General features: G+C 40.6%; 2 protein-coding genes and 2 long non-coding RNA genes across 12 annotated transcripts in view; 2 read left to right on the forward strand and 2 right to left on the reverse strand.

Moving 5' to 3' along the window:
• The window catches only part of Tn (tripartite motif containing protein thin), a 39,447-nt gene extending 32,569 nt beyond the window's left edge, over nucleotides 1-6,878 (reverse strand). For 3 of the 4 annotated variants that reach the window (XM_076385990.1, XM_076385989.1, XM_076385988.1), the window contains exons 1-2: nucleotides 6,832-6,876; nucleotides 4,256-4,360 (exon numbers count right to left, since the gene is read on the reverse strand). The gene's annotated coding sequence lies outside the window, so the exon portion shown is untranslated. Of the gene's footprint in view, nucleotides 1-4,255; nucleotides 4,361-6,831 lie in introns of all 4 variants that reach the window. The other variant, XM_076385987.1, reaches the window with a different exon arrangement.
• LOC143184052 (uncharacterized) overlaps nucleotides 1-21,103 on the forward strand; it is a 35,477-nt gene extending 14,374 nt beyond the window's left edge. Inside the window, exons 1-9 of one of the 6 annotated variants that reach the window (XM_076386000.1) lie at nucleotides 7,092-7,755; nucleotides 13,360-13,415; nucleotides 14,661-14,853; nucleotides 17,517-17,598; nucleotides 18,194-18,379; nucleotides 18,508-18,596; nucleotides 18,881-18,994; nucleotides 19,061-19,390; nucleotides 20,619-21,103. In XM_076386000.1, the coding sequence (XP_076242115.1) occupies nucleotides 7,699-7,755; nucleotides 13,360-13,415; nucleotides 14,661-14,853; nucleotides 17,517-17,598; nucleotides 18,194-18,379; nucleotides 18,508-18,596; nucleotides 18,881-18,994; nucleotides 19,061-19,390; nucleotides 20,619-20,858 (1,347 nt within the window). In that variant the 5' untranslated portion in view covers nucleotides 7,092-7,698 and the 3' untranslated portion in view covers nucleotides 20,859-21,103. Of the gene's footprint in view, nucleotides 1-7,091; nucleotides 7,784-11,658; nucleotides 11,740-13,359; nucleotides 13,416-13,793; nucleotides 13,923-14,409; nucleotides 14,545-14,660; nucleotides 14,854-17,516; nucleotides 17,599-18,193; nucleotides 18,380-18,507; nucleotides 18,597-18,880; nucleotides 18,995-19,060; nucleotides 19,391-20,618 lie in introns of those variants that run through there. The other 5 variants (XM_076386002.1, XM_076386001.1, XM_076385999.1 and 2 more) reach the window with 5 other exon arrangements.
• Nucleotides 220-3,530, forward strand: LOC143184055 (uncharacterized). The gene is made up of 3 exons (XR_013002710.1): nucleotides 220-456; nucleotides 539-850; nucleotides 3,068-3,530. It is a non-coding gene; the product is annotated as an uncharacterized LOC143184055 (long non-coding RNA).
• Nucleotides 10,151-11,007, reverse strand: LOC143184053 (uncharacterized). The gene is made up of 2 exons (XR_013002709.1): nucleotides 10,878-11,007; nucleotides 10,151-10,616 (listed from the first exon to the last, which is right to left on the reverse strand). It is a non-coding gene; the product is annotated as an uncharacterized LOC143184053 (long non-coding RNA).
• Nucleotides 21,104-26,492: the final 5,389 nt, after the last annotated feature.

Genomic DNA, 26,492 nt, shown 5'->3' on the forward strand with positions numbered 1-26,492 from the left:
CCAACACGGGTGCGAGTGGATAAGCTCTCGCGGCGTTTAGTACTTCCGTGTTCTTTCAGCGTTTCATTCCACCTCCCTGTTCTCCCCATCTTCGTTTTTTCCTCTGCTTTCTCGCAGCGTTGCACACGCGAGAGCGTCACTGCTGGTGGGGGTTGCACGAATAAAAGGGTGCATCGTCGAGTAACGAGGTACAAAGTGCAGCTAGGCACGTAATAAATGTCGTGCAAGGAAGAAGGGTAACTTTTCACACGAATCTCCGGCGACGCTAAAAAACTCTGGATAAGCGTATTGAAAGCGGAAATTCAAGTGCATTTACTTGCTGCATTTGCATTTCTGTTACTGTTTTTATTGCAACATACTCTCTAGCGAGAACCGGCTCAATGGTTTAATCCTCTTAGAGACGGGAGCAAGTGTTTCAGCAGAAACCGACATCGTGTGACACGAAGAAATTTCAAAGTCAGTCTCTTCCGTGTGTTCCACGCCTGTTAACGCGTTCCAGTTTTGATCAGTGTACGATATACTATTCACTTTCAAGCAGATTTATGACGCCGATGACATTTCTTTTCCACCTGTCAGTTTTTCCATTCTTCGCGCCAGACTTTCTGATCGGCAGAAATCTCGCAAATTGCTAAAGGGATCGGAAGAGATCGATGGCTCGACCTTGTCAAAAGAACAACCGTCTCTCGAAAAAAGTAATTGAAAGCACGAATGGATGTCTATGTCGTCGACGTTATTCACTTGTTAACTTGGAAAGAAACGAGAAATAAAAGGGCTGCACTTATTAATAAAGAGGACGTAGTTATTAAATAGACCGTTCAGAGAGACACATTGAATGAAGCAGTCGAGCTTGGTAAGTCGGTTGACACTTTTCAAGTGGACGTTGGTTGCCTTTGACAATGAAAATCTAAAGGGTGCTCGAAATAACTTCTCTAAGTTCTCATTTGGTCGATATAAGAAGGCTTGCCATACGAAAACACGTACTTGATAAATGTAAACTCGTTAGAGAGTAATTATTTTAACGTAATGACTGTCTTCGTTAAAGTAGTAAATTGCTGAAGGGGCTAGGTCTCGTCGGAAACAATGAAATTGAACGCGAATGCATCTTTCAACGCCCGTGCTATTCTATAATTCGAAATTTAGATTTAAAGGGTTATCGTGCGAACGTATCGTTCGCGGAAGTCAAAATTGTGGTTCATCAAAAATGGATTTCCATTTGTAAGAGTGCGCTACGTTTCCATCGCGAGCATTGAGTAGAAGAAATCTATTCCTCTCTCAGCCCTGACTTCGCCTTCGTCGTCTCGCAGATCAATCTAATATTTCTTGTTCGGGAACGGACCTTTTTTTATCCGACTTGCGTTGAACAAAGGTATACAGACATCGAAAGAAACGTGGTAATACTTGATCGATGCTGTTATCCACTTGCTTTGCCATTTGGAAACCTGTTATCGTCGCCGTTCCATGTTATTTATTTTCCCTAGACTTACTCTTTAAATGATATTGATTAAAATTGTAATGATCTCAAAATTTATAGAAAAGACTTCCCTTGCGTCCCTCAAAGGTGCCATTATTTCATTGAGAGTTTCTCGTTCAACGCGTACCGACAGGCTACACTCCATTCCCATTGCAAATCTTATAAAAATCACTGGTGGGGGTGGTAGGCGGTGGAGCGAAAAGAAGTTGCCTCTGGTGCTCTCCATTGAAAACAACAGGCCAAGAAGCGCGGAAAAGGATACAAAGGAAACCGAAGATCGGAACAAATGTGGCAGCTGTAATGAAAGTAGTCGAACCTCGAAATGAACGCGAAAAAATATTACTACTGCGCGAATGACGATGGAGAATCGAATTCGAAGGATAATTCAAACTGACAAAACTCTTGGAAGTAATTTGCGAGAGAGGATGGAAACAGTCACAGCCACGACTTCGTGATGAAAATAACGAGCAAAGAAACGGCAAAAGTACAAAGAAGAATGAAGATCGAAACAAATGTGGCGCCTATAATAGAAGTAGAATCAAGGGAAATTCGAAGAAGATACGAGAAAGTATTGGTGAGACGTAGACGATTTTGGAAAGTATCGTTCAAACGTGTTACGAGTATATCTTTGCGCGAAGAATGATTCACGAGCTATGTGTAGTTTTCGACGCATCGATCAAATGAGAATTTAGAGATAAATTTCAGAGTTTATCCTTAATAGAAGACGAATAGCTCCGATGTACACTGTTCCATTATCTATTATCGATAACGAGTGTATATCATTGTTTAAATTCGAATTGTAAATTCATGTCGGTGCGAATGACATTTGTCCTTCCGTGCTTGTGATTTTGTACTGTGCCAGTCATTATCTGAATCTGACGTAGTTCCTAGCGTGAATACATTATGTGTATAGTTCCTGATATCACATCCATTAAAACAAACGACGAGGAACGGTGACAGTTATTTTTTCGGCGTGTTCACTCGAATGTGAAAAAATTGCAGATCACTGAAAATTACTCGTTATAATTCAGCATATCTACTACAGTCGGAAGCATAAGAACAAACGAACAAGGGAGGAAATTAATTACATATGTGATCTGTATTTGTGCTAACGCGTATATAACTTGGTTAAAAAAATTTTTGAATTTCTGAATATTTGAATATTTCAATTTTTGAATTTTGAATTTTTGAATTTTTGAATTTTTGAATATTTGAATTTTTGAATATTTGAATTTTTGAATATTTGAATTTTTGAATTTTTGAATTTTTGAATTTTTGAATTTTTGAATTTTTGAATTTTTGAATTTTTGAATTTTTGAATTTTTGAATTTTTGAATTTTTGAATTTTTGAATTTTTGAAGTTTTGAGTTTTTGAAGTTTTGAATTTCTGATCCAAAATTTCCTTTGCCTGGTTGTTCTTCGAAGTTGCGGTTGGTAAATTCGCCGCAATAGTTTCGTAAAGTTGCTTTTGCATCGAGTTAAACTTTTTAAAAGAACTGCTGACGTCTGATTCGTTGAAAATTACAGAGTTTTCTGTGATGGGATTTGAATGTATGCCAGTGGAAAGAACTAATTAGAGTTATTTTGTTTTTGCAGGCCGAACAGGAAAGAAGATGCTTAAAGCGCGAGAAAAAATTAATTAGCTGCTCATTTCGAGCAAGACACCGCCATAAATAAGAATACGAACGCGTTCTGCTTTACGGATAAATCAAATGCCTCTTCTTTTTCCTCTGTAATCGTTAAAAAGGAGAGATAAAACTCTCGAGATGGATAAACATCAAGTGGTTTTCGTTTTCAGCGATGAATCAATGCTCGAAACGGGGGATGAAAAAGTAAGCGACATCTCTAATATTAATCAATACGTGTCATTGGTGATCGGATGATAATTTTGCAAACTGTACTACTGAACGTAGAACGCATTAATTAATACAACGACGTACATCAAGCAGTTGACTTACGCCAGCGAATAATACTGAAGCGATTCATTTGACTTAATGATAAATTTTGCAAACTATTCAAGAGCTGAAACAACTTGTTCATACGTTCGAAAGAAAATACATTTTTGTTCCTAATATTCCAACAGTGGTAATTAAATTCGCTTGGAAAATAGCACCATTCCCTTGTCGTTTTACAATTGTATTTGCAGGTGCTTGATACTGTTTTATCTTCTCTCGGAAGTTGACCAGTTTTCATTATTTATTCTTTACTGTATCACCTATAATTCTCATTTTTAGAATATTCTCATACGTAAACCGTTCAAATGAACGTAAACGTAATCCCTCAATATTTTAATCAACTTTAAAACATTATGGAAATTAAGCTTTTCGGAGAAGACATAGAAGAGAGCCGTTGGAAAAGTAATCTTACGATAAAAAATGGTAAATTATAAGCAGCAGCAACAAAGATTAATTAGATTAGTGTCATCTATAATGGCTTGGCCTAAATATTTTGTGGAAAGACCCTTCATTTCTTTGAAGTTGTCTAGGCTAAATTTTGGGTAGTTTTTATAACGATCTTTCCGAATAATTAATTACACTTTTTTGTCATCGATTTCTGGGCACGTGAAATTTTCAAAGCAAACAGCATCACGAATTTGAAATTCATCTTTGTGCTCTAATAAAGGTTCGTTAAAATTCCATTTTAGTTAGGTAAATATTTTGTGAGCAGGAATCTTCTTTCATGGAATTTTTAATTCACAATTATTCAAGCAAACATATCGTGGCAAAAACGAGGAATAGCAAAACCTCATGATTCGAAAGCTGAATGAAGAAAAGAGAGTCTTACCTTAAGATTTGACCGCCTTACGGCGGCCTCTTCTGGTGGGGGGCCCTCTCTATAGGGCCCCGAATATTTGCACTTTTTGTTCACCAAAATCCGGCGCTGTGACAGCTAGAAATCAAATCACCACTGTTAAACGATATATCGCGTGTATACGGGACGATTATGATCTCGTAACCGCGATCTCAACGTGCGAGTAAATTGGGAAACTGTAATTAATTCGCATTCTCCTTAATGAGAATATTTAAACAACTTTTGGGAACCTGTATTATCTAAATGTGACTACGAAAAAATAACAATTTCAAGAAGAAAACATTACATAGTCGCTAAAAGATACGAATGATTCGGGTTCGGACAGAGAACGCAAGTAGATGAGTCTAGTGCTTGATCAGACATGGCGAAATACTCCTAGTGGATATGACCGCACTGAACGGGCGAAAAAATCACGATTATAAGCTAAAAGTAGTCACGTCGCAAAAGAGAAGACCGTCAGGTTTACTGTTATGGTTCGAGAATTTTCAGTGGGGTGCCGCGAGAATCACTTTGCGAGGGGATTACCAGTAATCCTCGAATCATCAATTTCCTTCGAGATGGAGTGGGAAGAACGATCGCCACGTGGGGAAAACCTCATCCCTCTTTCTCTCTTAACAAGTTCGCGCTTCTAATCGTCGCTTTCATCACCGGCTATTATTTCCCCCTCTTTCTATTTGCACACATATTTTTAATTGGTTTTTTTGTCGTTTCGGCAAGTCGAGGCAAGCTGCCATATCTGCGTTATCAGCACGGTTTCCCAATTTAAATCGCAAGTTGGGCCGATTCCGTTTCGCGGGATTTTTGCCACAGACGTACGGAAAAAGGTACGAGGGAAGAGGCGGAGAGATGGATTTCCACGAGCAGAAGGATGAATAGGCAGGCGCATCGCGAAGGAAAAAGTAGTAAAATAGAGGAGGGTGTCGCGACGCTTGATGAGGATCTTCTCTCCGTCGCCACGGCGGTCGTGGAGAGCATGGAAAAACTGTAGCGAGAACGAAGCGAGTAATTGGACACCGACTGGCCATATTAGAGCACGAAGAGATAGACGGAGATAGTGGGATCGAAAGACGGGGCGCGAGAAACGCGTAGAAGGAGTGGAAGCGGTGGAAATGAGAGAGAAATAGATGGGAAATGGGGGACAGAGTTGGTTGGGAGAGAGAGAAAAGGGAGTGGGAAGGGAGTGGGAACGGCGGAGTGTAAAAGCGGAAAAGAAGAAAAGGCGGTGCAGCGAGAGAAGAAATCGAGAAGGAGGGCTTGTGGGCTCATAGAAAAAGAGAAGAGAGACGAATAGAGAAAGAAAGATACATGGGCATTGTGCTTGATAAAGATGAATCGCAATTAAGACTGAAAATGGGGATGAAAACTTGCGAGTCTATCGTAGTGTTTGTTAAACGGCGAAACTTGCCAATGGAAGCGAACGGGAAGAATGTGTCCACGAGTGAAGAGATGAAGAATGAACAGACTCTGAGAAAAGTGAAACGCGAGAGAGATCTTCTTGGTTGCGATGGAAAAACTGCTCGAGTGTCTTAATTCCGTAGCAAAAAGACTAGGAACGATTCTTTTCCGTGATTCGCAAAGTCTCTCGAGGTTCCTTGACTTCTTTCGAAACTTCTTACCCTTAAAGACACGGCGCGAAAGTTCATCAAACACCTTGAAGAAAATATAACGTATACGGGGCAGAAAAGAAAATACTTTGTGTAGGATCTCGGTGGTATTTCGAAAAATAGTAAACACTTAGGGGCACCGAAAGTTCCTAAGTTTCTAAGTTCCTAAGTTCCAAGGAGACCTCGACTTTCATAAACGTTCAAAATCTTCTGGATTCCCGGGGTTTTCGGTGATGGTTTGAGGAACGTAGGACGTAGACCCATCACCACCATCGGTATCTCGCTCCTTTCGTGTCGCCGGCGCGAGGCGAGGCGAGGCGAGGCGAGACGAGTTTCCACGCCAATGGTAGGGCGTGAAAGAGCTTGCGCGAGCTGACGAACGTGTGCATCGTCGGTGCTGCTACCGTTTTAGTAACCCAGCGTACCGGTGCGCACCGGTGTGCATTATCTAACACTTAAAATTAGACGAACGATGGCGATGGCGAAAAGAGATCCTCACTCTCGCTCGTCCGAACCTCGTCCCATGGATTCCTCCTCTCTCTCTCGCGTGCGCGGGCTATAGGATTCACGGAAGATACCGGAAACGAGTTGCAACGTTCACGAACTATGGATCACTTGCACTCCTAGATGACACGATATACATTTCCGTATTTCTTTCTCTCTTATCTCTCTTCTGTTCTCGCGCTTGTTTTTCGTTAAACAACAAGAGTGGCCCAGGAAAGGAAGCGCGGTAGGCACTTGGCAGAAACTAGGACACCAGAGGCGGAGCTGATGGTACGCGAGCGATATCTCCACGGCACTGTGTGTTTATGTACGTGTTGTTTAGCGATTCTCTGCCCCGTCACCACGAGGCTCCCGTCACCGTTGCTTATCGATACGGACAATGGTGTGATGTTATCGTATGAAGGTGTGATGTGGTGCCGATTACGAAGTTACGAGACGCACCGCGTTCGTCCGGGCCGGCTGGCCGCCCGTCTCAGAGTGAATGTCTTATTAGTTATTTCTGGCCAGCTACTTCGTCGCTCCTCCGCCTCCTTCTTCGTCTTTTCTTCATCCTCTGCTTTAGCCTCCACCCTACTCTCCTCTCCACCTGCTCTCGTTGCTTCCTCGATCATTTCGTCGGCCCATCGCCGACGACAATTCTCGCTAGTGCCAATGGCGAGTCCTCTTCAGTCGACTCTACCCTCTTGCAAGCTAGTTACCATAGAGGACCTTTCCGCGAATCTCGTCACGTGCTTTTCAGAGCTAGTTTGCCGGCTATCTTGTCCACCCTCGGCACAATCGATTCGTAGCTCATTGTTACTTGGAATCTAAGCGGGGAAACTTATGTGCGACACCTTTGAGTATTCTATTCAGTGACAGAAAAAGAAGAATCTCGAGGACCATCAGATGATCTCTTATGACACCTTATTCAATTCTTCGATGTAGCCATTGAAGAGGTTTATTAGTGCATCCAGATAGATCCGAATCGGCAATTCCCTTTTGCTGCTGAAACTTTTTTACACCCTAATCTTCTCAACCTGTGAACGCTCTCAATCGAGTAGAAAATGTCGAGAACTCTTCCTCTCTCGACACAGTTTCAATAAGTCGGTGCAGTTTATTAATCGGGGGAGAACTGCGGCGATTATAAGGTTCTTTCTGTTACAAAACGTCTGAAATTGCGTAAAATATTCTGTCTGTTTCGCGCGAGAAGCTTTCGTCCGAAATAAATCGGGTGTTTCTTTCTCTTCGATGCATTGAAACTTATAGAAAGATATTTTCCCGTAAATATTAATGGTCTGTTCCTGGGAAGCGAGACGGAAGACACAGTGAATGGCTAATGCGTGTAATCTATTGCCATCAGGGAAGAAAGGGCTTAAAGATGACAAAGTGGGTACTTCGTAGTTGCGACTTATAGGTAATACTAACGACTACTATATCCCTAAGTCTGCGGCTTCCTATCTTTTCAAAACTCTCTGGTTAACAAATGATAGAGTATCACGGCGTTTCTTTCACGTTCTTTTTGCATAACGATACAAGGACAAGTAATCGCTCGAGGGGTCAGAGAGGAATTAATTTTAAAGCCAACGGTGGGGCGAACACACTGTCGCCGATGTTTTTTTGAAAGAACCAGCCATCTTACTGCGAACGCTTTTCATCTTCTTCGTGGTGATTATGCAACATACGTAATGCTCCTAGGCGATGAGACTCGAAGGGTTCGTATTTTTATTCTAACGCGATCGTGCACGTGCGAATGCAACCGTGGCACGATGAAATATCGATGGGCTGCTCTTGACTTTGTTTCCAAGCTGACACGATGATCTATCTTCCGATTCGATATGTTATATCCCGTGTACACGCGCAACGTCCACAATGCCATGGCTCCGTACAGTTTGCGGTCTTGCGCTAAACGCAGCCGTCTATCCCAAACGACAGAATCATAATTAAATGTTAAATTATTATTGGTTCTGTCGTCGTGGCGCCATTAGTCCGAATTGTCACGGAATTCTGTTTCGCGTTCGATTTAGTAATGTTGGGTTAAATAACAGCCTGCCGGGAATTAGAATTTCGCTTCTATTCAGCAGGAACGAAACACGAGCGAGAGTGGGAGCTGAAGCCGCCGCTACGATACCCGTGAAATGCTTTCTTCGTTTCAAATTTCCATGGTATTCGCTCGGAATCGATACTCCGAGTAGTTTAGAATTTCGAAACATTGGTTGAGCTAAAGTATCCCTTGCTGTAATTGCGTCTACAATCGTACTGTATCGGATGAAAAGTTTCATAGGTTGCTTTTGGAATACTGACTCAGTCGGGAACCTTAACGCGCTGTTCCCTAAAAATAGGGTGAACGTCGCTAAGTGACTAAGAAGACCGTGGTACGATCTTCAAACGTTGCGTCTAATTTTAGCGGGAAAATTTCACCGCGATTGATGAAATTACACGAGGCATGGACTACCGAATAAACTGATCAGCGTGTCGTGCATATATTCTTCGACGTTCGTGATCTCCCGCGAGCCAAGGCACCGTGACAAAGATTTCAGACGCCACAACCGATGCAACATTGATCTTGGCATTAACTTCTCGCCCAGGATTTCGAATAGTTTCGGAATCTCGAGTTTCTTTGGAAGATTGCAGTTGGTCGTTTCACGAACGGCTTAATTGGAGTTAACGTCGGATTCGAGTCGCCAGAAGCGAGAAGACGACAAGAAAATCTGTTCTTGAAGTTTTCAACTGCGATAATAATTCACCAGTTAGGTGTTGATAAATTAATGTTTACACTCCCCTGTATCCCTGAAGCGTTTAGTCTATTTGCTCAATATCAGATTCACCGGGGAAACTTTTGTTGGCTCCGAAATAGTTTCCTAGTCACTTAGCGGAACTAACTTTGCAATTTTTAAACGAAGTTTCGACCGCGTAACTCGTTAACCACCGAAGGCGTACGCAGACTACTGCTTCACGAAACAAACCTGTGGTGTTCGGCAAAACGCCTAAATATTTCAATCGAAGAGTCTGGGTCTGATTTGCACCTAGAAGAGAGTACAATTTCGATTCTGTTTAGAAACTACATCGTGCATCCCGTTACGGAATCGCTGCACTCGATCAGTTCGCCAGACCTCTCTTTCGTTTAACGTCCAATCAAATCAGTAAATCAAACGAATTCGCGTTAGACACTCTGCCAGGGAATAATTTATACCGCACTCGTTCTTCGGGATAAAAATTCGCGCAGGAGTGACATTCAATTTATCATCGACAAGGGAATTTATTCGTCCTCGGAACTCGAGCATCGCGAAATTTCTGTGCACGATAGCCGTAGCGAGCGGCCCATTTCGCGTCAAGCTCGTGAGCGTTTTTTTTTCACTAGTCTCGATTAATTTTGCCGATGCCTCGCCACGGGCCACGGATTCAACTATTTCATGCCATCTAATGCACTGGACGAGCGCGATGGATCGCCAGCAACTTTTTAACGAGAGACTCGTCGAGCGTTTTAAAGTCGTTTCAAATGGTCAGACTAATTTCGCGCGCAAAATGTCGATCGTTGTAGATTGCTTCGATAAATTGCTGCTTTTTTTCTATAATTCTCAATCGCGTATTTTACCGCTCGTTGAACTGAAATTAACTCGTCAGTTCCATCCTTTTTTCATTTCTCTTTGATGAATTGAGAGCCGCTACATCTTTAAGTTCCTTCCATAGAGCACCGTTCTGAAAAGGAAGAAGGAATATAGGAAACTGGCGAAAGGAGAAAAACCCGTGGAAGAAAGTGTAATTACACATTCTGAATCAAACGTAGAACTCACGATCGCATTGTTCGAAGCGCTTACATCTATTTTATATATTATTTCAAGAATATTTCATGCTAATTAGAATCTCAACTTTTCAAATTTCTATCCCCTTCTGCTGTTGTATATTTTTCGTGCAGCTAACTGTCAGAAACTTTCTCTTCGAAACTTTATTCGTTAACTCGTTAATTAACCAGCGACGTCGATTTAGTCGTGACGTCAGCCGATTACACGCCCTTTCTTTTAATAAAGTGCTGATTCGGTCGAAGGCGAGCCGATCGAATGCACGGTTCAAGTTGGAAAAGTGCTGCTCGCGTTTCCTTTGTATACGCTTTTTTGATAGAACGTAAAGTAAATATCGAAAAATGCTTCAAGTTCCTCTCCGAAGGATTATCATCAATTTCCATTCACGCCGGATATTCGACGCGATCCATTTCGGAAAAGCTGAGAGCGCTCGAACAGATCCATCATTGTCTGAAACAAGAAATTCATCGGGTGACTTATCGCGGTAATTTCGGAGCACGACATCGATGTCGACTGACAATGGACATTGTACGGAATTCCTCGCTGTTTGTTTCGCGTAAATAGGCTTACAGATCTAAGACAAAGAGCTTTCCAATGAACAAGCTGTGTTTACACGCACGATTCTACTATCAGGGCAACAAACAATGAGAAACTTGTTCGATGCTTGGCATTGTCAGCGAATCGCGTTTCCTTTCGAAAGAATTTCAGTACCAGTCCTTCAGAAAGAATTTAGTAATTTTTCTCGCTCGATACTTTCTCGACTCTAGTCCTATTCGTGGATCGGTACAGTTCATATTTTCAGAATTCGGCAAATTTACGGACTGCCTCGCGGAACCGACGGAATTAATGTTGCAACTGAAGTTTCTCAGGAATATCGAGTTGCAAGAACCAAGGAGGGAAACCCAGCGGAAAAGTTAATTATTCGTAATAGTGTTCCTGCACAAGTTCCCTTTTCTTCTGACCTGAGGATCGTATTCAAAGAATTGTAACTTTTACAGCCGTATAATAAGAGAAATAATCGAATAACTTTTGTTTCCATCTACCTGTCGGTCCTACATTTCACCTGCGAATGAGACGTTTAGTCGATGCCAGGATTTTCATATTTTGCGCATCACCGACGTGAGATCGTAAGCTAACACGTCGATTGTCACGGCCCTGGTTGCTATTTTTGCTATCGTCCGCGCGTTATTTATAACAACAGACTTATTTCACCGTCGACACGACTTCTATTTGTCGTAGTGCTTCTAATCTTTGGATTCATGCCGGAAACACGCCGCGTCGTAACCGTTTTCACCATCTCTGTCTTCCCTCGATCACGAGGGAAAGAAGCTTTGAGCAAAGGGTTGGAGGGAGGTGGAGAGAAAAAGTGCATATGCATTCGCGTCTGCTGCTAATAGCAAGAGATGATAGAAGATTAAAGTTGGTCTCGATATCACTGTATAGATAATTATTATGAAAGCATCAGTCTAGAGGGAATGGACTGGATTTGTCGCACAAAGCCTTGCTCTGGCAATACGTTGCCTCTGAGATCGTGTCAATTACCGATGGTTTTCAAACGTAATGTTCATCGCAGGTACGATAGCTTCGGTTTTAATTAATACCAAGGCACGCGTTGCTTCCCGGGGGTTATTACGTTGAAGCGAACATTCTTTCTATCGCCGACATGGATACATCGTACGTCAAATCAGCTTCCGATATTTCAGATTCGATCTCGTTCCTTCACGTTGCTGAACAGATTTATGCATCTATTTTGCGATCGAACGAGATCGGGGCAAAAGAAATGCTTGACGACATCGATAAATTGACAATCAGCGAACGTACCGAGCTCGTGTTAGTTTACAGAATCGAGTGTCGTTCATCTTACGCGCTCGTCACTGAATTACATTCGCTACGCGACTTTTAACGTGTCTTTCGATCGATTCGGGAATCGTCGTGGGATTAACCGCGTATGCGTCGAAAGGATACTGTGGATCGCGCCTCTATAAATCTTGCTTGTATTTTATTATTTCTTCTTCTCTGCGGATCCGATGGAAATTCAGTAATGTAGATATTTGTGAATGAACGCCTGCGTAATTGGAAAGTTTCGTTGCACGGTTCATTAATTTTGCAAGGGGCAGATAGCTTCGTACCGAAACAAACAACCGATTCCAGTCGACGCGAAATAAATCTGTCATGGTATAAATCGTACAATCTCATGCTATTTGCGGACCTTTTTTCCCAAAGGAATACGTTTGTTCGAATTTTAGTAAAGACACACCCTCCTTAGGTTTCGTCGAGGCACATTGTTTTCAGCTGTTACATTAGATTCAATTTTCTATTAATATTCGTGTATCAAAACGCAAATAGTGTAGTCAGTAATTAGCAGTAGAGTGGAATCAATTGTCTAATTCTTACAGTATATTTTTAAACGAAATTAAAGAAATTCAATTTAAATTTTAAACAAAATGAAAAAGGCCTCTCATATCCTGGTTTTTCTTTAACAATAGGCTAACGTGTACGTTGTCTACGCTTTCGCGCGATATCTATATACATTGTAATAAAATATTCATGTCTTGATATTCGCTTCTTGTTGACACAACTTTTCTACACATTGTACATACAACTGTCCACAACTTGCTTCACTTTTTTCCGCGATCAATCGAACTTTTCATGCTTTAGAACACTTTCTGTGGACTTTCGTCTGAACTTTCGTAACTCTGAACCGTTCAAAGTTTTGGTTGAAACCAAAGATAAATTGGATTTTATTCCCTTATTATTTAGTTCGATACGTAATCTTGACTATTGTTCGTATGTGATGGTATTCCTCGTTCGTCCTCGATCGTAACCATTGGACGTTTCATTACGTGGTTAAATGATATCGTTGCTCATTTATCTCGCGACTTATGAACCTCCTAATCGTTAGTAACATCGAGACTTAATTATCCACCCATCACGAATTGGCAGGCCAATAATCATCAATCTAGCAATAGATGGTAGGAAGTTTGGTCGCGAACGCTGCTATGTAACCCATAATGTCGTAGATCCAATGCCCCATAAATTGACTTATTCGATCAAAAGTAATCGCGCAAATGTTGCAAAGATATCGCAGTATCTTTGAGTTTTGTTTCTTTTGAAAGAGTTGCTTGGTCTCGGCGCGACGTTTAGATCTATAATAATTCACGCGTAATTATTGTTCTTGCTTTTTTGTCAACAGGAAAATGAGTTGCTGCAGCATGAAGCGGAGGGGATCAAAGTCATCGAAATTCGAATGTAAGTGGATAGTTGATAATTTAGATTTTTCGAGAGGGCGACCGTTTATCATTTATTAATGCAACCAAAGAGAGTTTCGTATTTATGAAGAATGAAATCGGTAAGTTAGAAAAGTATCGAGAGAAAATTAGCTCGCGTCCGCGGTGCTTACACTCGCGAATCCTATCTCGAAATAGTTTGATGATCGCCGATCCGTAATTTTAGTCCAAGGTGTAGGTTGAATGACGCAAACCGAGAGCGATACGGAAACAGGAAATCCGTGCGAGCATTCCACGGGCGCGCGTGAACTTTTTTCAGTCTTATTTCATGAAACAGAATCATTCTCCTTCGCAATTTGGCCCGTCGACTTTCTTTTGTTGAATCGTCATGAGTCGGTCAGAGGCTGCCTCAGCGGAGTGTTGTGTGTAGGCGATTCTGAATGTTTCGCGCGAAACGAATAGCAAGGAGGAGAAATACTATACCCCACTGACGTGACACCACCTATAACAGGGCGAAATTAAAAGCGAGGTGAATAAGTGCGTTTGCGAAACAACGGATTCGGGTCTGTTCTTTTTTTAATTACACGCACGTACACTTGGAACCGTTTTCTTCTTGACGTCATCCAACAAACGCTATTGCCTTGAAATTTTTATCTGAAGTATCTTCTACGTGTTACCTTAATCTGTCTTCATCATAATATTACGTATCTATTTACCTTTCAAGGATTATTCCCCTGCAGCGTGAATTCGCGGGTTCAGTCGACCAATCGATTAACTTCACGTCGTTACCCAGTTCTCTCAGAAAGTTATAAATACAACCTCAGTACTGTCAATTTCTCAGAGCACTCTCTGACTTCACCGGGAACGGATCTCCCCCGAGGTCCCTTGGGAGAGTGTCCCAAGCATACCTACTCACTCAAGGGACAGAAGATTTCTCCCATCCCTCTTTTCACCCCCATAAGGAGGTTGTAGCTCGATCTTGTCTCACCCCTATAGAGCTTCCATCCTCTTTCCTCTTTCCACTCTCTTCAGACCTCAATATTCTCTCCATTGCTTTGTTTCCCCTCTCTTTAGAGCCCTTTCCTCTCTCCTTTCTTGTTTCAGAAAGGAAAATAGGGAAGGGAAGGGGAGAGGAGTAGCTCACTTTTCAGGTACAGAGACAGACGCGTTTGCATAATCTTGAGCTCGTTCCAAGTTTAGTTTTCGTAGACAATAGTAACCGCAAGAAGATCTGGTTCCAAAGTAACCAAGGATATCGAAATGCTAGGGATGTCGTCAGATCTATGGAACGTTTGTACGCTGTACCGTCGGAAAAGCTGCGCGTCTGGTCGGTTTGGCTCACGAAGGTCGGGGAAATTGCCGACGAATGGCAGAGATGGCTACGCGCTCACATCGATCTTATAGTAAGACTCTCGGACCATTTACAGGCAGCCGAAGAAGCCATAAGACAAGCTCAAGAGGTAAGTTCTATTTTGTATAGTAACCTTTAGCTTTCTCTTACCTACATTTTCGAATATCTTCATATTTAGCTTGATTACCAGGGATGAAAAATAATCACGACTGGAATATTAGGGATATTAGAACATTGATCGAGTAATTAATAATACCGGAGCGTGTAGGTGCATGGTATGCATATGCGTAGAACATAATTGCGTTAGGGTAAAGTGTATTTCGTGACGTTAAATTGCGGTGTATCGAACAATCTCGTGTGCTTTGATTCGATGCAATATCATATCACGGGGTTTCCAATTTTGTTGGGTTGATATATGAATACTTCGTCTATGATTTTGTGAAATTATCGATTCTAAATGCTACCAACTGCTTGACAGGAACGAAAGCATGTGAAATCGATAATGAACTGCGACTTTTATCGGTAACATAAGAAGCTTTCGCGTAGAATGAAATATTGTCTCTCGCTGGCAAACATATTGACGCGTTTCGTCGACTCGTCGTATTTGCGGAATTGAAGGGGGCTCGTGATCGGTAACGCCTCTGCGGCTATCGCTTTCCGATAATTTCGAATGGCTGGAGATAACTGGTTGACTGGTCTCACGCGTGCATCGGCAGCCTTTTGAGCGAGAACGAAGCGCTTTCATGCTGCAGTCATTACAATGCGCATCGTTAACAAAAGCGTTCTAACAGTGCACGCGCGATACGCGTTATGAGTCACCGTAAATATCTTATGCTCGTAAAAGCATACGCGATTGAATGGAATTCTGAGAGTGTTGCTTTGACGAGAAACCTGAGATTTTAACGCAAATTACAAGTTCAGTTGTCGTTGTTCCTGCACATGTTCAAGAGACGACAATCAGAGATGCGAAAAGGACGACTATGTTCACCGCAGAAATCGGCCGAAAGCGGCAGAAAGCGGCAGAAAGCGCGCGGAGACGACTTCGTACTTCCTCAGACGAAAACTTGCCAATCCGATAGATCTTTCCATTTCTGACGAAAGAAAATTATTATCTTTCTATGCACGATTCAATTTGTCCGCCATCTTCTCTGCTACGAAACTTGCTAACATCTTTAATATTGGAACTATCGAATGGAATCTAGTTTGGCGAAGAAAATTTTACTTTGCGACTGTTCGAACCTTTCCCTTTTGTCCTCGACTTTACCAGTTTTCCAATTTCCTTCGCTACGCAAGGAACTTAATCTCGCAGGCATCGAAGTCTTTTAGTTTTTCTAACACCAGAAACTTAATTCCTCGAAGCTCCTCTGCTGGCCGAGTTCTCGAGATGTTGAAGCACATAAAACATGATTTACGTGGATCGTTGGGAATGGCCCTGTACCGTAGCATCCGGTTGGTTAACCTTGAACACCGCGGAGCATGTCTCAGGACGTGAAGCTCAGGTGTAGCTTGCGCGCCACGTATTTTTCAGTCAGCCTCGAAGATTTATACACGACGGTGCATAGTTCAGTGACGAGGGAGCGGTTTAAATCTCTCTATCTCCCACATGAGTGACTTACCAAACGAAAAATAAAAAAAGAAAAGGAACAAGAGAAGGTAGGAGAAATAGTGTCTTGGTGAGAAAATGTCACCCACACGCGTTGCTTCGTCATTTCGCGAGTTCAGCCGACCTTCAAGGGGAAGATTAATTGATCGACTTCAATATATTTGGTCGAACTTAATCGGCCTCGAGGCCAGTCGCTTTGGGATTAATAAAAAGAAATGTCTATAGATCGTGCGAATTCCGCGACCATCCTGTTAACTTAGCGAATCGATGAAACATAGGGGAGGAATTGAGAAAATAGAAAATTCGTAAAAGTTTACATCGCTACAGAATGAAATCTTGATTGCTGCTCGCTAAAGTATGCGATTGGCTGAAATGGATGGCAGGGAAAGAGTAAACAACGCTGGCCGGCACCTAATACAATCAAACAATCGAAGCGATTTGTAACAAAGCAACAGATATTCAATTGTTAGAAGGATGCAGCTATTGCTGGAACTCAATAACCATCGAAGGAAACAGGCAGGGTAATCGAAAGAACGTATTCACCATGAGTTTCGAAAGTGTTGGCCAGCCGATTTATGTGCTTCGAGCAACGACTGCACCCTCACGTTCTTCATGTCTTCCGCCAGCCAACGTGAAAGATAAGCGAAGCAAATTTAATTTCAATTTTAATGCGCATTAATCGCTTGTCTTTTTCTTTGCATCGATTAAATTTTCACGTGGTTTCGCGAATTTTGTTAACTTCTGCGCAGGTACCTAGCAATATCAATTTCACGCATATAGAGTAGGCATTTTTATGGTCTGTGAATTAAATTCAGAGTGTCACGAGATTAAAAAGAATCGCTCTGTGGAGAGAAAAAAGGGAAAAGGTGTCGTCGACGTAACTAACAATTCCCTAACTTTATTTTCGTCTTTTCTTCTGCCAAGGTAGTCAGGAAGAAATTTCATCCTCCCAGCTCTTAAAATTTATCTTCGCGGTATTCGCTGCTGTGTTTTGCGTTTACTACCCCGTTACGTGAACCAAGGGTTTCACGAAATCAATATCTGTTTGTTTACGCGAAACGCGAACTGCTCTATAACAAGGCAGTACTTTTTGGAGCTTTGCAATGAATTCGATCTCATATATTCAGGCTTGAATAATGCGCAAACTCTCCTTGACTTTTCTTTCACAGGGAGAAGACAAGTCGCAGCAAAGTCTCAGTGGTGAGCAAGGTGAGAAGAAAAGTCTAGCCACTGTTGGCGATTCAGTTCGAGGTAAGAGAAGAATAATTTAATCGTAGGATCGTTTTCACCTTTCCCCTTGGCCTTGAAGGTTTGTTTTTACCAGACAAAATAACATAAGTCCGGGAGAGAAGCTGGCAATAACGAACAGTAATTTTGATAGAGGTGTGTTGTATAGGCCGCTATAACACTTATCACGAAATAAATCTAAAAGTATGGGTATTGTTCTCACGCGATTTGGATATTGCGCGGTATTTTACGTTGTCCTAAACAGATTTGATGGTATTACGAAGGATACCGAGACTGTTTCACATCCGTGACAAGAGGAGGAGACTCGGGCTTATCTGGAAATTCCCCGTATTTAATAAGTAATTTTGCTTCTTCTAAATCCTTTTCCGGGATAAAGATAAGCTGATGCGAAGAGGGTGGACAAAGTTTTCTTTGTTTCTCGGATAACAAGGGAAGATCAAACTCTTCTCTGCGGCGCTGAAGTTTCAGACCCTTCAAAGATTTAGCCCTTATCGCGATCTATTCAAGGCGCGAATATCTTCTCGTGTAGAGTATTTTGCGATTGACACGCTAAGAAACGTGACGATTAGACGTCTGAAGGAGAGCTTTGTCGTTATAGAAGACGGAGAGGTCGTAGAAACATTAGACGGTCGCGAAGATGCAGCAGTTGAGACCGAAGAACAGGCCGAGTCGACCGAAGAAGAGGAAATTATCGAACAATCATCTGAAGAGGCAGGAGATGTGGGTGATCTCGAAGGGGAAGAAGACGATCCGCAGGCAGCCTCTGAAACCTCGGTAACACAGGGTAAGTGTAATTCTTTTATCGAATCTGTTGATGCAAATGAAATTCTAGTATCGAGTTAATAAACGAGCTAATCTGGACTAATCTGAAATCGTATAAAAATTATTCTTTAATAATGATCTTTTATTAAGAGCAACACGGAAACTTGATGACTTGGCCCATTGGAAGACCATGGCAGCATTTAGGTTTAATCGATAAACTTAAAGAAGAAGAATTTGAAGTAAGAAATTATGGATATGTTTAAATGGTATTTTCTACTCACTGCCTCGTCCTCTTCGAGTCTCGGGAAGAAGGAAACGGGATTTAGGATTAAGGGAAGAAACAGGGCGATTGTTGAAAGATTAAACGCAGGAGAAGTAGTTTATATGTTTGGTTGTGTCTATTTCATGCAAGCTCCGACATTGCGAGGAACTGTTCCTTTTGACAAAGCTTTATGTCTCAGGTTAACTTCTGAACTTTGGTTTACACGCACCGTTCTGTTATAGAGTGAACGTATTCTTGCAGAAGCTGTCTATGCCGAGAAACGAAGAGGAGATGCGGCAGCTTGTGCAGAAATTCACGCAGGAGGCTACCATCTTTAGGTCTTATTATAAACACTGGACGGAGACAGCAGATCAGGTAACGGTTTTGCGACATTCTGTCCTTCTTCCGTAACAAGGGATGGAAATGTTCTGTTTGCTGTAGGCGGTGAAGGAAATTGGAGGCAGACTTGTAATGGCTACGTACATAACCCAAGGAAAGGGCAAGCGAGAGTCGGAGAGGCTCAGTTTGGAGTCTTCTCGTTATTTCAGCGCACTGAGTGGCTTAGGTGCTCCTGGAGCCGAAAGCAAGGGTTCCGTAACCCTGCCCACAGACCCAGCCGAAGAGAAATCCGTGAAATCGGCCGAGAGTGATGCGTTTGTCACGCCAGATGTGTCGAAATCAGATGCACCTACGGTCATTGAAAATGTGCCCGACTCTATGTCTGCGAAAACAGCCACTTCAACAGCGACGGGAAAGCAGCAAGCGAAAGTGGTAACGTTACTTTTATTATAACTCATTTATCAAATGTTTTCCTACTTTTCCTACACAACTTCCGTTTCAAATTCATTTATAGTGCCAACTATAATAGTTTAAGGTCTCTAGGAATAGTATGGTATCTCGTTTCAATTGATTCTTTATCTAAATTGATACGTTTCTCTTAACGCTCCTCTTAGAGCATACCTCTTAAGAAATAAAGAGAGTGAGACTTGAGCTACGAAAAAATACGACACACTATTTTATTTGTCTTGTTGGCTTTTTGCATTTCCAGAGTACGTATAACGTACGTACATTCCTTTTTAGTTGCGAGACTTGTAGCATTCGTTTGGCAACGGGTGTACTAGAGGAAACTTCTTGAGCATTTACTTTTTAATTTTCGGCAAGTTGTGCAGCGTTAAGTTCATATTCTATGAAAGCATTAACGAGCAGTTCAACTGCTGATACGTAATATCTAAAAATCGATCTTTTTATTTACCATGGCAAAGTATTTTATTTACAAATTGTTGATTTACCATCTGAAATTCTCAGATCATAGTTCATTAATCACAGTCGTGATCATATTCTGAAGGATCATGGAAAAAATACTCGTTTAATCAGAAGGCTGACTGGAAACTAATTCGTGTGATTAAACATTTTATCGAGGGCGAAGAGTATTTAATAAATCCGCAGGAAAGTTCTCCCCTTGCTGATGATACGGTTAACTGGGCTTGATAAATATCGGCTGGAGCTCCATATTTTCTAAAATTTTTCCCCTCGTTTCGTTGATCGTCTTCGTTAATAATGGTGGCTGTTACCGAGCAAAAAGTCTGACTGTCGATAAACGATTCCGTCGTTCGTTTATTTTTCAATGATTTCGATCCTTCGTTCCGAAAGTCTGCCGCCATAATCGATTTATCATCATCGTCGTCATTAAGAGCGATTTAACTCACAGTTATATACATCTTCGTTCAATATCGATGTGTCAGCGGTTGTGAAGACTGATCTAATATTTGACTGATATTGAAATTGAAGATTAATGAACGGTAATGTTCGAAAGCGAAACAGGAAAAGAAAGTAACTTCGCGAGAAAAATGTACGAAGAGCCATTTAATTGACAATCAATACTGGAATTTCCCTTTATTTGCAACCTTTTGATGTTTTTCAGGTTTAATGCTCTGTAGTATTTGTTTCAAAGATTTCAAATACTATATATTTTATTTTATTTGTATTTTAATCTTTCCAGAAACCAAGCGAGGAAACACTAGTCGTCGATGACTTGCTCAAAGACTGTGCACGCGCGTCTGAGCCTATACCGTACTTGTTCTACTTAAAAACGGAACCGGACATCGATATCGCCATCGAACACGATGACGAGGCAGTTATACCGGTTGATCTCGAACGCGAAAGCATCCTTGGCAACTACAAACGACTCTTTTACAACTTGGAAGACAAACCTTGCAAAGGAGGAAAACCCTGGCTATAAAAGAACATCACGATATAAGTGGTATTTAAACTCGATCGCTTTCTGTAAAGTAATTATTCTATTATCGCATTTTCCTTTTTAAGCAAAATCTCGGCGTTATTTTTCGAACTATTTTTATGGATTGAACATTCAATTCTTTTTCATATTGATGTTTCAATGATACAGTGTAACAGCTATAAAATACAATACATTTTTTTTTAATATTAGATGAAGAATTTCCGATCAGGATTTCGATTGAGATTCTATGAGAGACAGTCGTCATAAAATCCATCCTTCGAAATATAGAAACATAAAGTTCGAAACAGGGTATCTTGTTTTTCGTCTTGCTACCTTTTCGCCGTCCGTGCCGACAGATTCTCCATTGCACGACAGATATCTTTCTTCGCGACAAACTCCTACCGTACATTTAGATTCCGCGTAATATCTGGATCCGACGTCAAAGACGATGCTTCCTGTCAGAGTCATCTGACAGGACCAACGGTGAATTTCCTGTACGATCAGCTTATTACGTAACATTAAAGCTCGCTTCGATATTTGACAATATCTACCAACCAAAACCATCATTTTCCTTCGCGTCCTAAATTCTGCTTTCTTATTTTTCGCGCTCATACTTTTCTCATTAAATTTAGTGACACGTGATCTAGGAAATAGATTGAAAGAAGAGGATTCCATGTGTGTTATAAGAGTAAGTTTAGACTTCCTTAACGTAAAGCTTCTCTAGCTTTCATTAGTTTTAAAGGGATCTCTTCAGTTTTATGGAAACGTTGTTGCGCGTGCTTGAGAAAAATACAAGATGTGAAAGAGGAGAAAGTATAAAAAAAAATGTTAATCATAAATTGTGAATTTCTATCAGACATTTAAATGAGAAAATAAATTTGTCAAAGAATAGCTTGCGTTGAAAGATATTTTAAACGCCACTGTAGAATTCTTCATGAACTATATCGTAGTTATGTTCCCATCTCCAAGCATGGAAATTGCAGGAAGTGTTGAGCATCGATCGTACTGGCTTTTATGGTGCTACGTTATTTGTCGTACGTTGCAAGCATTTCCAGGCTAATTAAGAAGAACACAAGGTATAATTATCAAAAACAGTGAGCTGTAGACGCCCTGGCGTTCCGTAAATCGCTTAAAACATTATCCTCGCTTGTTGGCTGGTATAATTAATTTTCAGACGGAAATTAAACATTACAGCGTGGTCTTGTTTACAGTGATGAACTAAAATTTTGATTACAAGATCCTTTCCTTTCTGTCGAAATATCGGATGCTGTTCTATCTGGAGAGTAATTTTCATTCTAAACGTATCGATCAGCTAAATGTCGAAAACGTAAAACACAATCGTATCAGTCGTTCCTTCTCATAGACAGGAGAAATAGACTACTCTGTATTAAACGGTATCGGTATGAAATGTGATTTACAGTCGGTCCGTATAACTCGTAGCAGTTTACGTAGGCAACTGGACTATCAGTATTTTCTGAGCTCTCTCGTTTCTAGTGATTTATAGTTCCGGATTGTACATTGCACCGTTGCTTCGAAGAATCATTGAGTATCGTGAAATCTTTGATCGAACTATGATGAGATTTGTGCCATTCAAATTTCAAGGGATTTTTAATATTGGACATTCAAATATCTCGATTTATGCAAGGAGAGTTAAAATCTATGATATGAATGAAATTCAATTTAAATAAATCTTAAAGCAAAAAATGCGATGGAAGAGCACCATGAAAAATGAAGATTTAAAGTGTGATATTGTAAATATTTCCCGTTTTTATTATGCTTCTGCTTTTTCCGTGTACTAGAAAAAGTATACATATTTTGTTGACATTTTCAAAATTAATGTTTAAATCGGTAAGCTGCGTACATTGAATGCTTGGAGAGCAGCCGATGGAACAGAAACGTTTGTCAAGTCAATATGTCAAACTCGTAGATTTTGCGGATGCAAATGGGGAGCGAGGGGACAATAATATTTCGATAAAACCACCGATATCCAAACGCTGGAAATTTCATACTGGCATTAAACCGAGAAACGAGCGTTTCCTGACCGACAAATGTCGGCTATAAAATTTTCATACTACCCGTTGCGGTAAGGGATCGTGAATTAATTCATTAATAGAGTTCGTAGGAATTAGTGAATCGACAATGTTGATCAATATAATTAATTTTCAAGCCTCGTACTAACTTGAGTTCATAAAATTACCGTGATAATGTCTGCCAGTAGTTTCATGAACTTAAAGCGATATGCTCATTAACTGACTTATAATCTACAATTGGTTATTTTTATACTCCTTCGCTGTTTAAAAAATGATTTTTCAAATGCATAAATGTTGAGAAACTTATAGAGTTAATTAGAATTAAAATTAATAGAAAACGCAGCTATGTATAAAAGAAAATTGGAAGTTTTATCGATTTAACAGCATGTATTTATGACTTCGGGAGTGGCCTTAGCAAATACTCACTATACTACCTCATGCATAGAACAGTTTGATGGTTGAATGTTTACAATGAAAATTAATTGGAAAAGCGAATCGATATTATTGCGTTATAAACATCTCACGGTTGATGGGAAAATTCGTGAAGTTGCTCGGCTAGCTGTAAAAAAGCTTGCAATTTTCGGAAGTAAAAAGTTTTGGCGCAACACCGTTCTCTGCCTTCGGAATGGGAAAAAGTTTTGTCTGCGGAGTTAGTGACAGACATCGATCGATTATTATGCCTACTCGAATCGAAATGTGCTTGAACTTTTACACGGCAGAGAGATCCTCTTTATGCCTTTTATTGGAATATGTCATGAAGAGGATTCCTTTTGGAAAATGGAGCAACTCGAATTAATCAAATATTGTTTACTTTGTCTATTTCAGAATTGCGGTAATTTTTCAATCATGAATGGTCACATCCATTCAAGGCGGTATTTGTCTTTTATAGTACCCCTTTTCCCTTACTGAGAAAAATGTTGATACATTTCGTCAATACAACACAGATGTATTATGTAGAATGAAGAACGAACGATATTTTCCTTCGATGTTGTTGGCTTGTTTTAACGTTCGTGGGATAATTCCAACCCGTTCTGTTACTTTTTTTTCATTAAAGTTCAATACCCCACTCAATTCAAGATAATTGCTTTCTGATACTATCCGAATCATTAATGTACTTAATCACTGAAATTATAGAGGATCGTTGATAATTCAATTTACACAATATTTGCACAAATCGCCTTTCGAATCGTATTTTTCGATGATCAACAACGATAATCTGTAGCTTATAAAAGAGGGCATTAATTTGGATAAGCACTCATTGGGAAGCCCACCACGCTTTATTTTCCCTCGCTAAATTGAATCGTTTCTAGGAACGCCAAGAACGAAGAAAGTTGATCAAGCTACTTTGATGAATTTAAATTCTTCTCTTTAAGTTTTATCATGGTATCGCTTAGTTTGGATGATCCCGATGATCATGATCACGCCTCGCGTTTCAATCAGAATACTTCAATCTCCTGGGTGTGAGTTCAGAGTAATTTTTCCGGTATTCGTGTTATTCTATTTTGAAATTTAATGAATGCTGATGGAAACTGGGCGAATAGAGGAGGGAGGAATTTCATTTGATATTAATTTTTTCGTGAAGTGTAGCTCGAGACTTGCTTTTATTTGATGCTGTTTGCTATGTGTCTCAGTAGTAAAGCGGAAATATTGAAAATGTTATTTTCAATGTGTTTGTGTATAAGCGGAACGGAAAATATTTCAAAGGATAGCATATTTTGGTTCAGCTGATGAAATTTTCAATCAGTATTACTGAGTCCTTTTCAAACACTCCTTTTTATGGGCCTTTTAGTGTTTCATGGATGGATACTACTACCAAATGAGGCTATTTTATACAAATCTCACGTTAATGAATAATTTACTTTTACATGCATGTAAAAGTTGGTAGAGATGCACATAGAGATAGAAGTTTACATCCTCGCACGTTGCTTTCTTATTTTCTTGTGTTCAGGGCAGCGTGTTGGAGTTGCAACGTACGTAGTAACCGCGTCACAACTTAAAAAGCATCGGGAACTTTCGTCGTGGAAGAAACTTGCCCTCCATCGAAGAGATTTTCGCTGCTTGCAAATGCATGATGCTCGGTCGGAAGTTTCACAATCTCTACCGTTTTGCCAACTATAATGGCACCAAGTGCGAAATGTGTTCGCGCGATTATGGAAGTTCTTTAGAGAGATGAAAACAAATCTTGAAAAGCGTTTCTTGCCTGCTTAAGCGACAGAAATTACGCCTTCGTGGTTCGAAAGCGATATCATAAATTCAAACCCGTGAAAATGATTTCTACTCATGGCGAGGAACGTCTTTGCTTCTATCTGCTTGTTGCGTCACACCGAAGAAATGCCATAGTCGCCATGAACGTGTCTTTTGATTGCTTTAAGGGTGAATTCTATTTTAAGGCTTGCGTATTGGGCTTTATAGCCTTCGACACGCGATGTTACAACAATTTATATCCGAAAATTCATATTCGAAATGTTGAAAGCTCTTGGAAACTTAGGAAGGGAGAAAAGGGGAGTTGGATCAGGTGCGCAATTTGTCTCACGAAAATGGACATTTCGGGTATGATTATTTATATGATGTTCTATAATTTCTCGATAGGATATTTTCGCCTCCTTGTTGCGGTAATCTCTATAAATATAGATGTATCGAGAGTAATGTAAAGATCGTGCTTGAAAAATAATTTTTACATTATTAAAGTTCCTTCATCAATTTTGGCTAAGAGAACAATGAGGTTTAGTGATCTCATTGATTATTCCAATGGCTGTTATTGTATCAGTTTCGATTGTCTGTATAAAAAAGACTGTCAAAGCGGCGTGGCTGTTTGAATTTCGGCTTTGGAACTCTACTAGGTATATCATGTTAAGAGAATATTTCATCAGATAAAGTGAGTTTACAATCGTGAATATTACTAGCATGCATTGTCCACTTAGAGGCGACCCATCAAGCTCCAATCGAGATAGTTTCTATTAATGTCAATCCTTTAGAATTGCAATAATGGAATCGGATTTATAGTTTTCACTATCTCAATTTGATCACCTTCGTCTCAGCGCTCGCATTGTTCGATTTCGAACATTCTTCCAAACATCGATCTGAAAGTTTACTCGCAGGTTGCTCGTAAATCGTTCCGGCTGTCGGTTCAATTTCCGCGCGGTCGACAATATTTCACAAAAATAATTCGACGTTAAGCGGCACTCCTCGCTTGAACGTGTTTGCTTTCCATCCTGAGCTGTTCCCAGTAGACGCGGAACACTTCGGCTTCGACGAATCCCTCTCACAGTGGATCTTGAGTCTGTAGAATTGTGCAGGCGCATCGACTTGTCGACTGAAAATATTTGTGTTTCATTAAAAACCACAGTGTCAATTACATCGTGCTAACGAAAAGATTTTCCCATAAAATGAAACGAATTCAAAGATAACAGCATCTCTCGTTTAGGTCTCAACTTTAGAATACTTCTTGCCAAAATGCCTGCATCGAAAAGCTCTAGATTCTTTTTTCGTATTTTCACGCTTTGATCATTCTCTTCGGTTCTAGTTTAGCTTCTGGTTTATTCGTTTTCATCAAATTGTGAAGGATTGATCTGAAGGATTTTGGTTTTTCGAATGTGGAAATTTTAGG

Source organism: Calliopsis andreniformis, chromosome 9 (assembly GCF_051401765.1).
Source record: "Calliopsis andreniformis isolate RMS-2024a chromosome 9, iyCalAndr_principal, whole genome shotgun sequence".
Lineage (NCBI taxonomy): Eukaryota > Metazoa > Arthropoda > Insecta > Hymenoptera > Andrenidae > Calliopsis > Calliopsis andreniformis.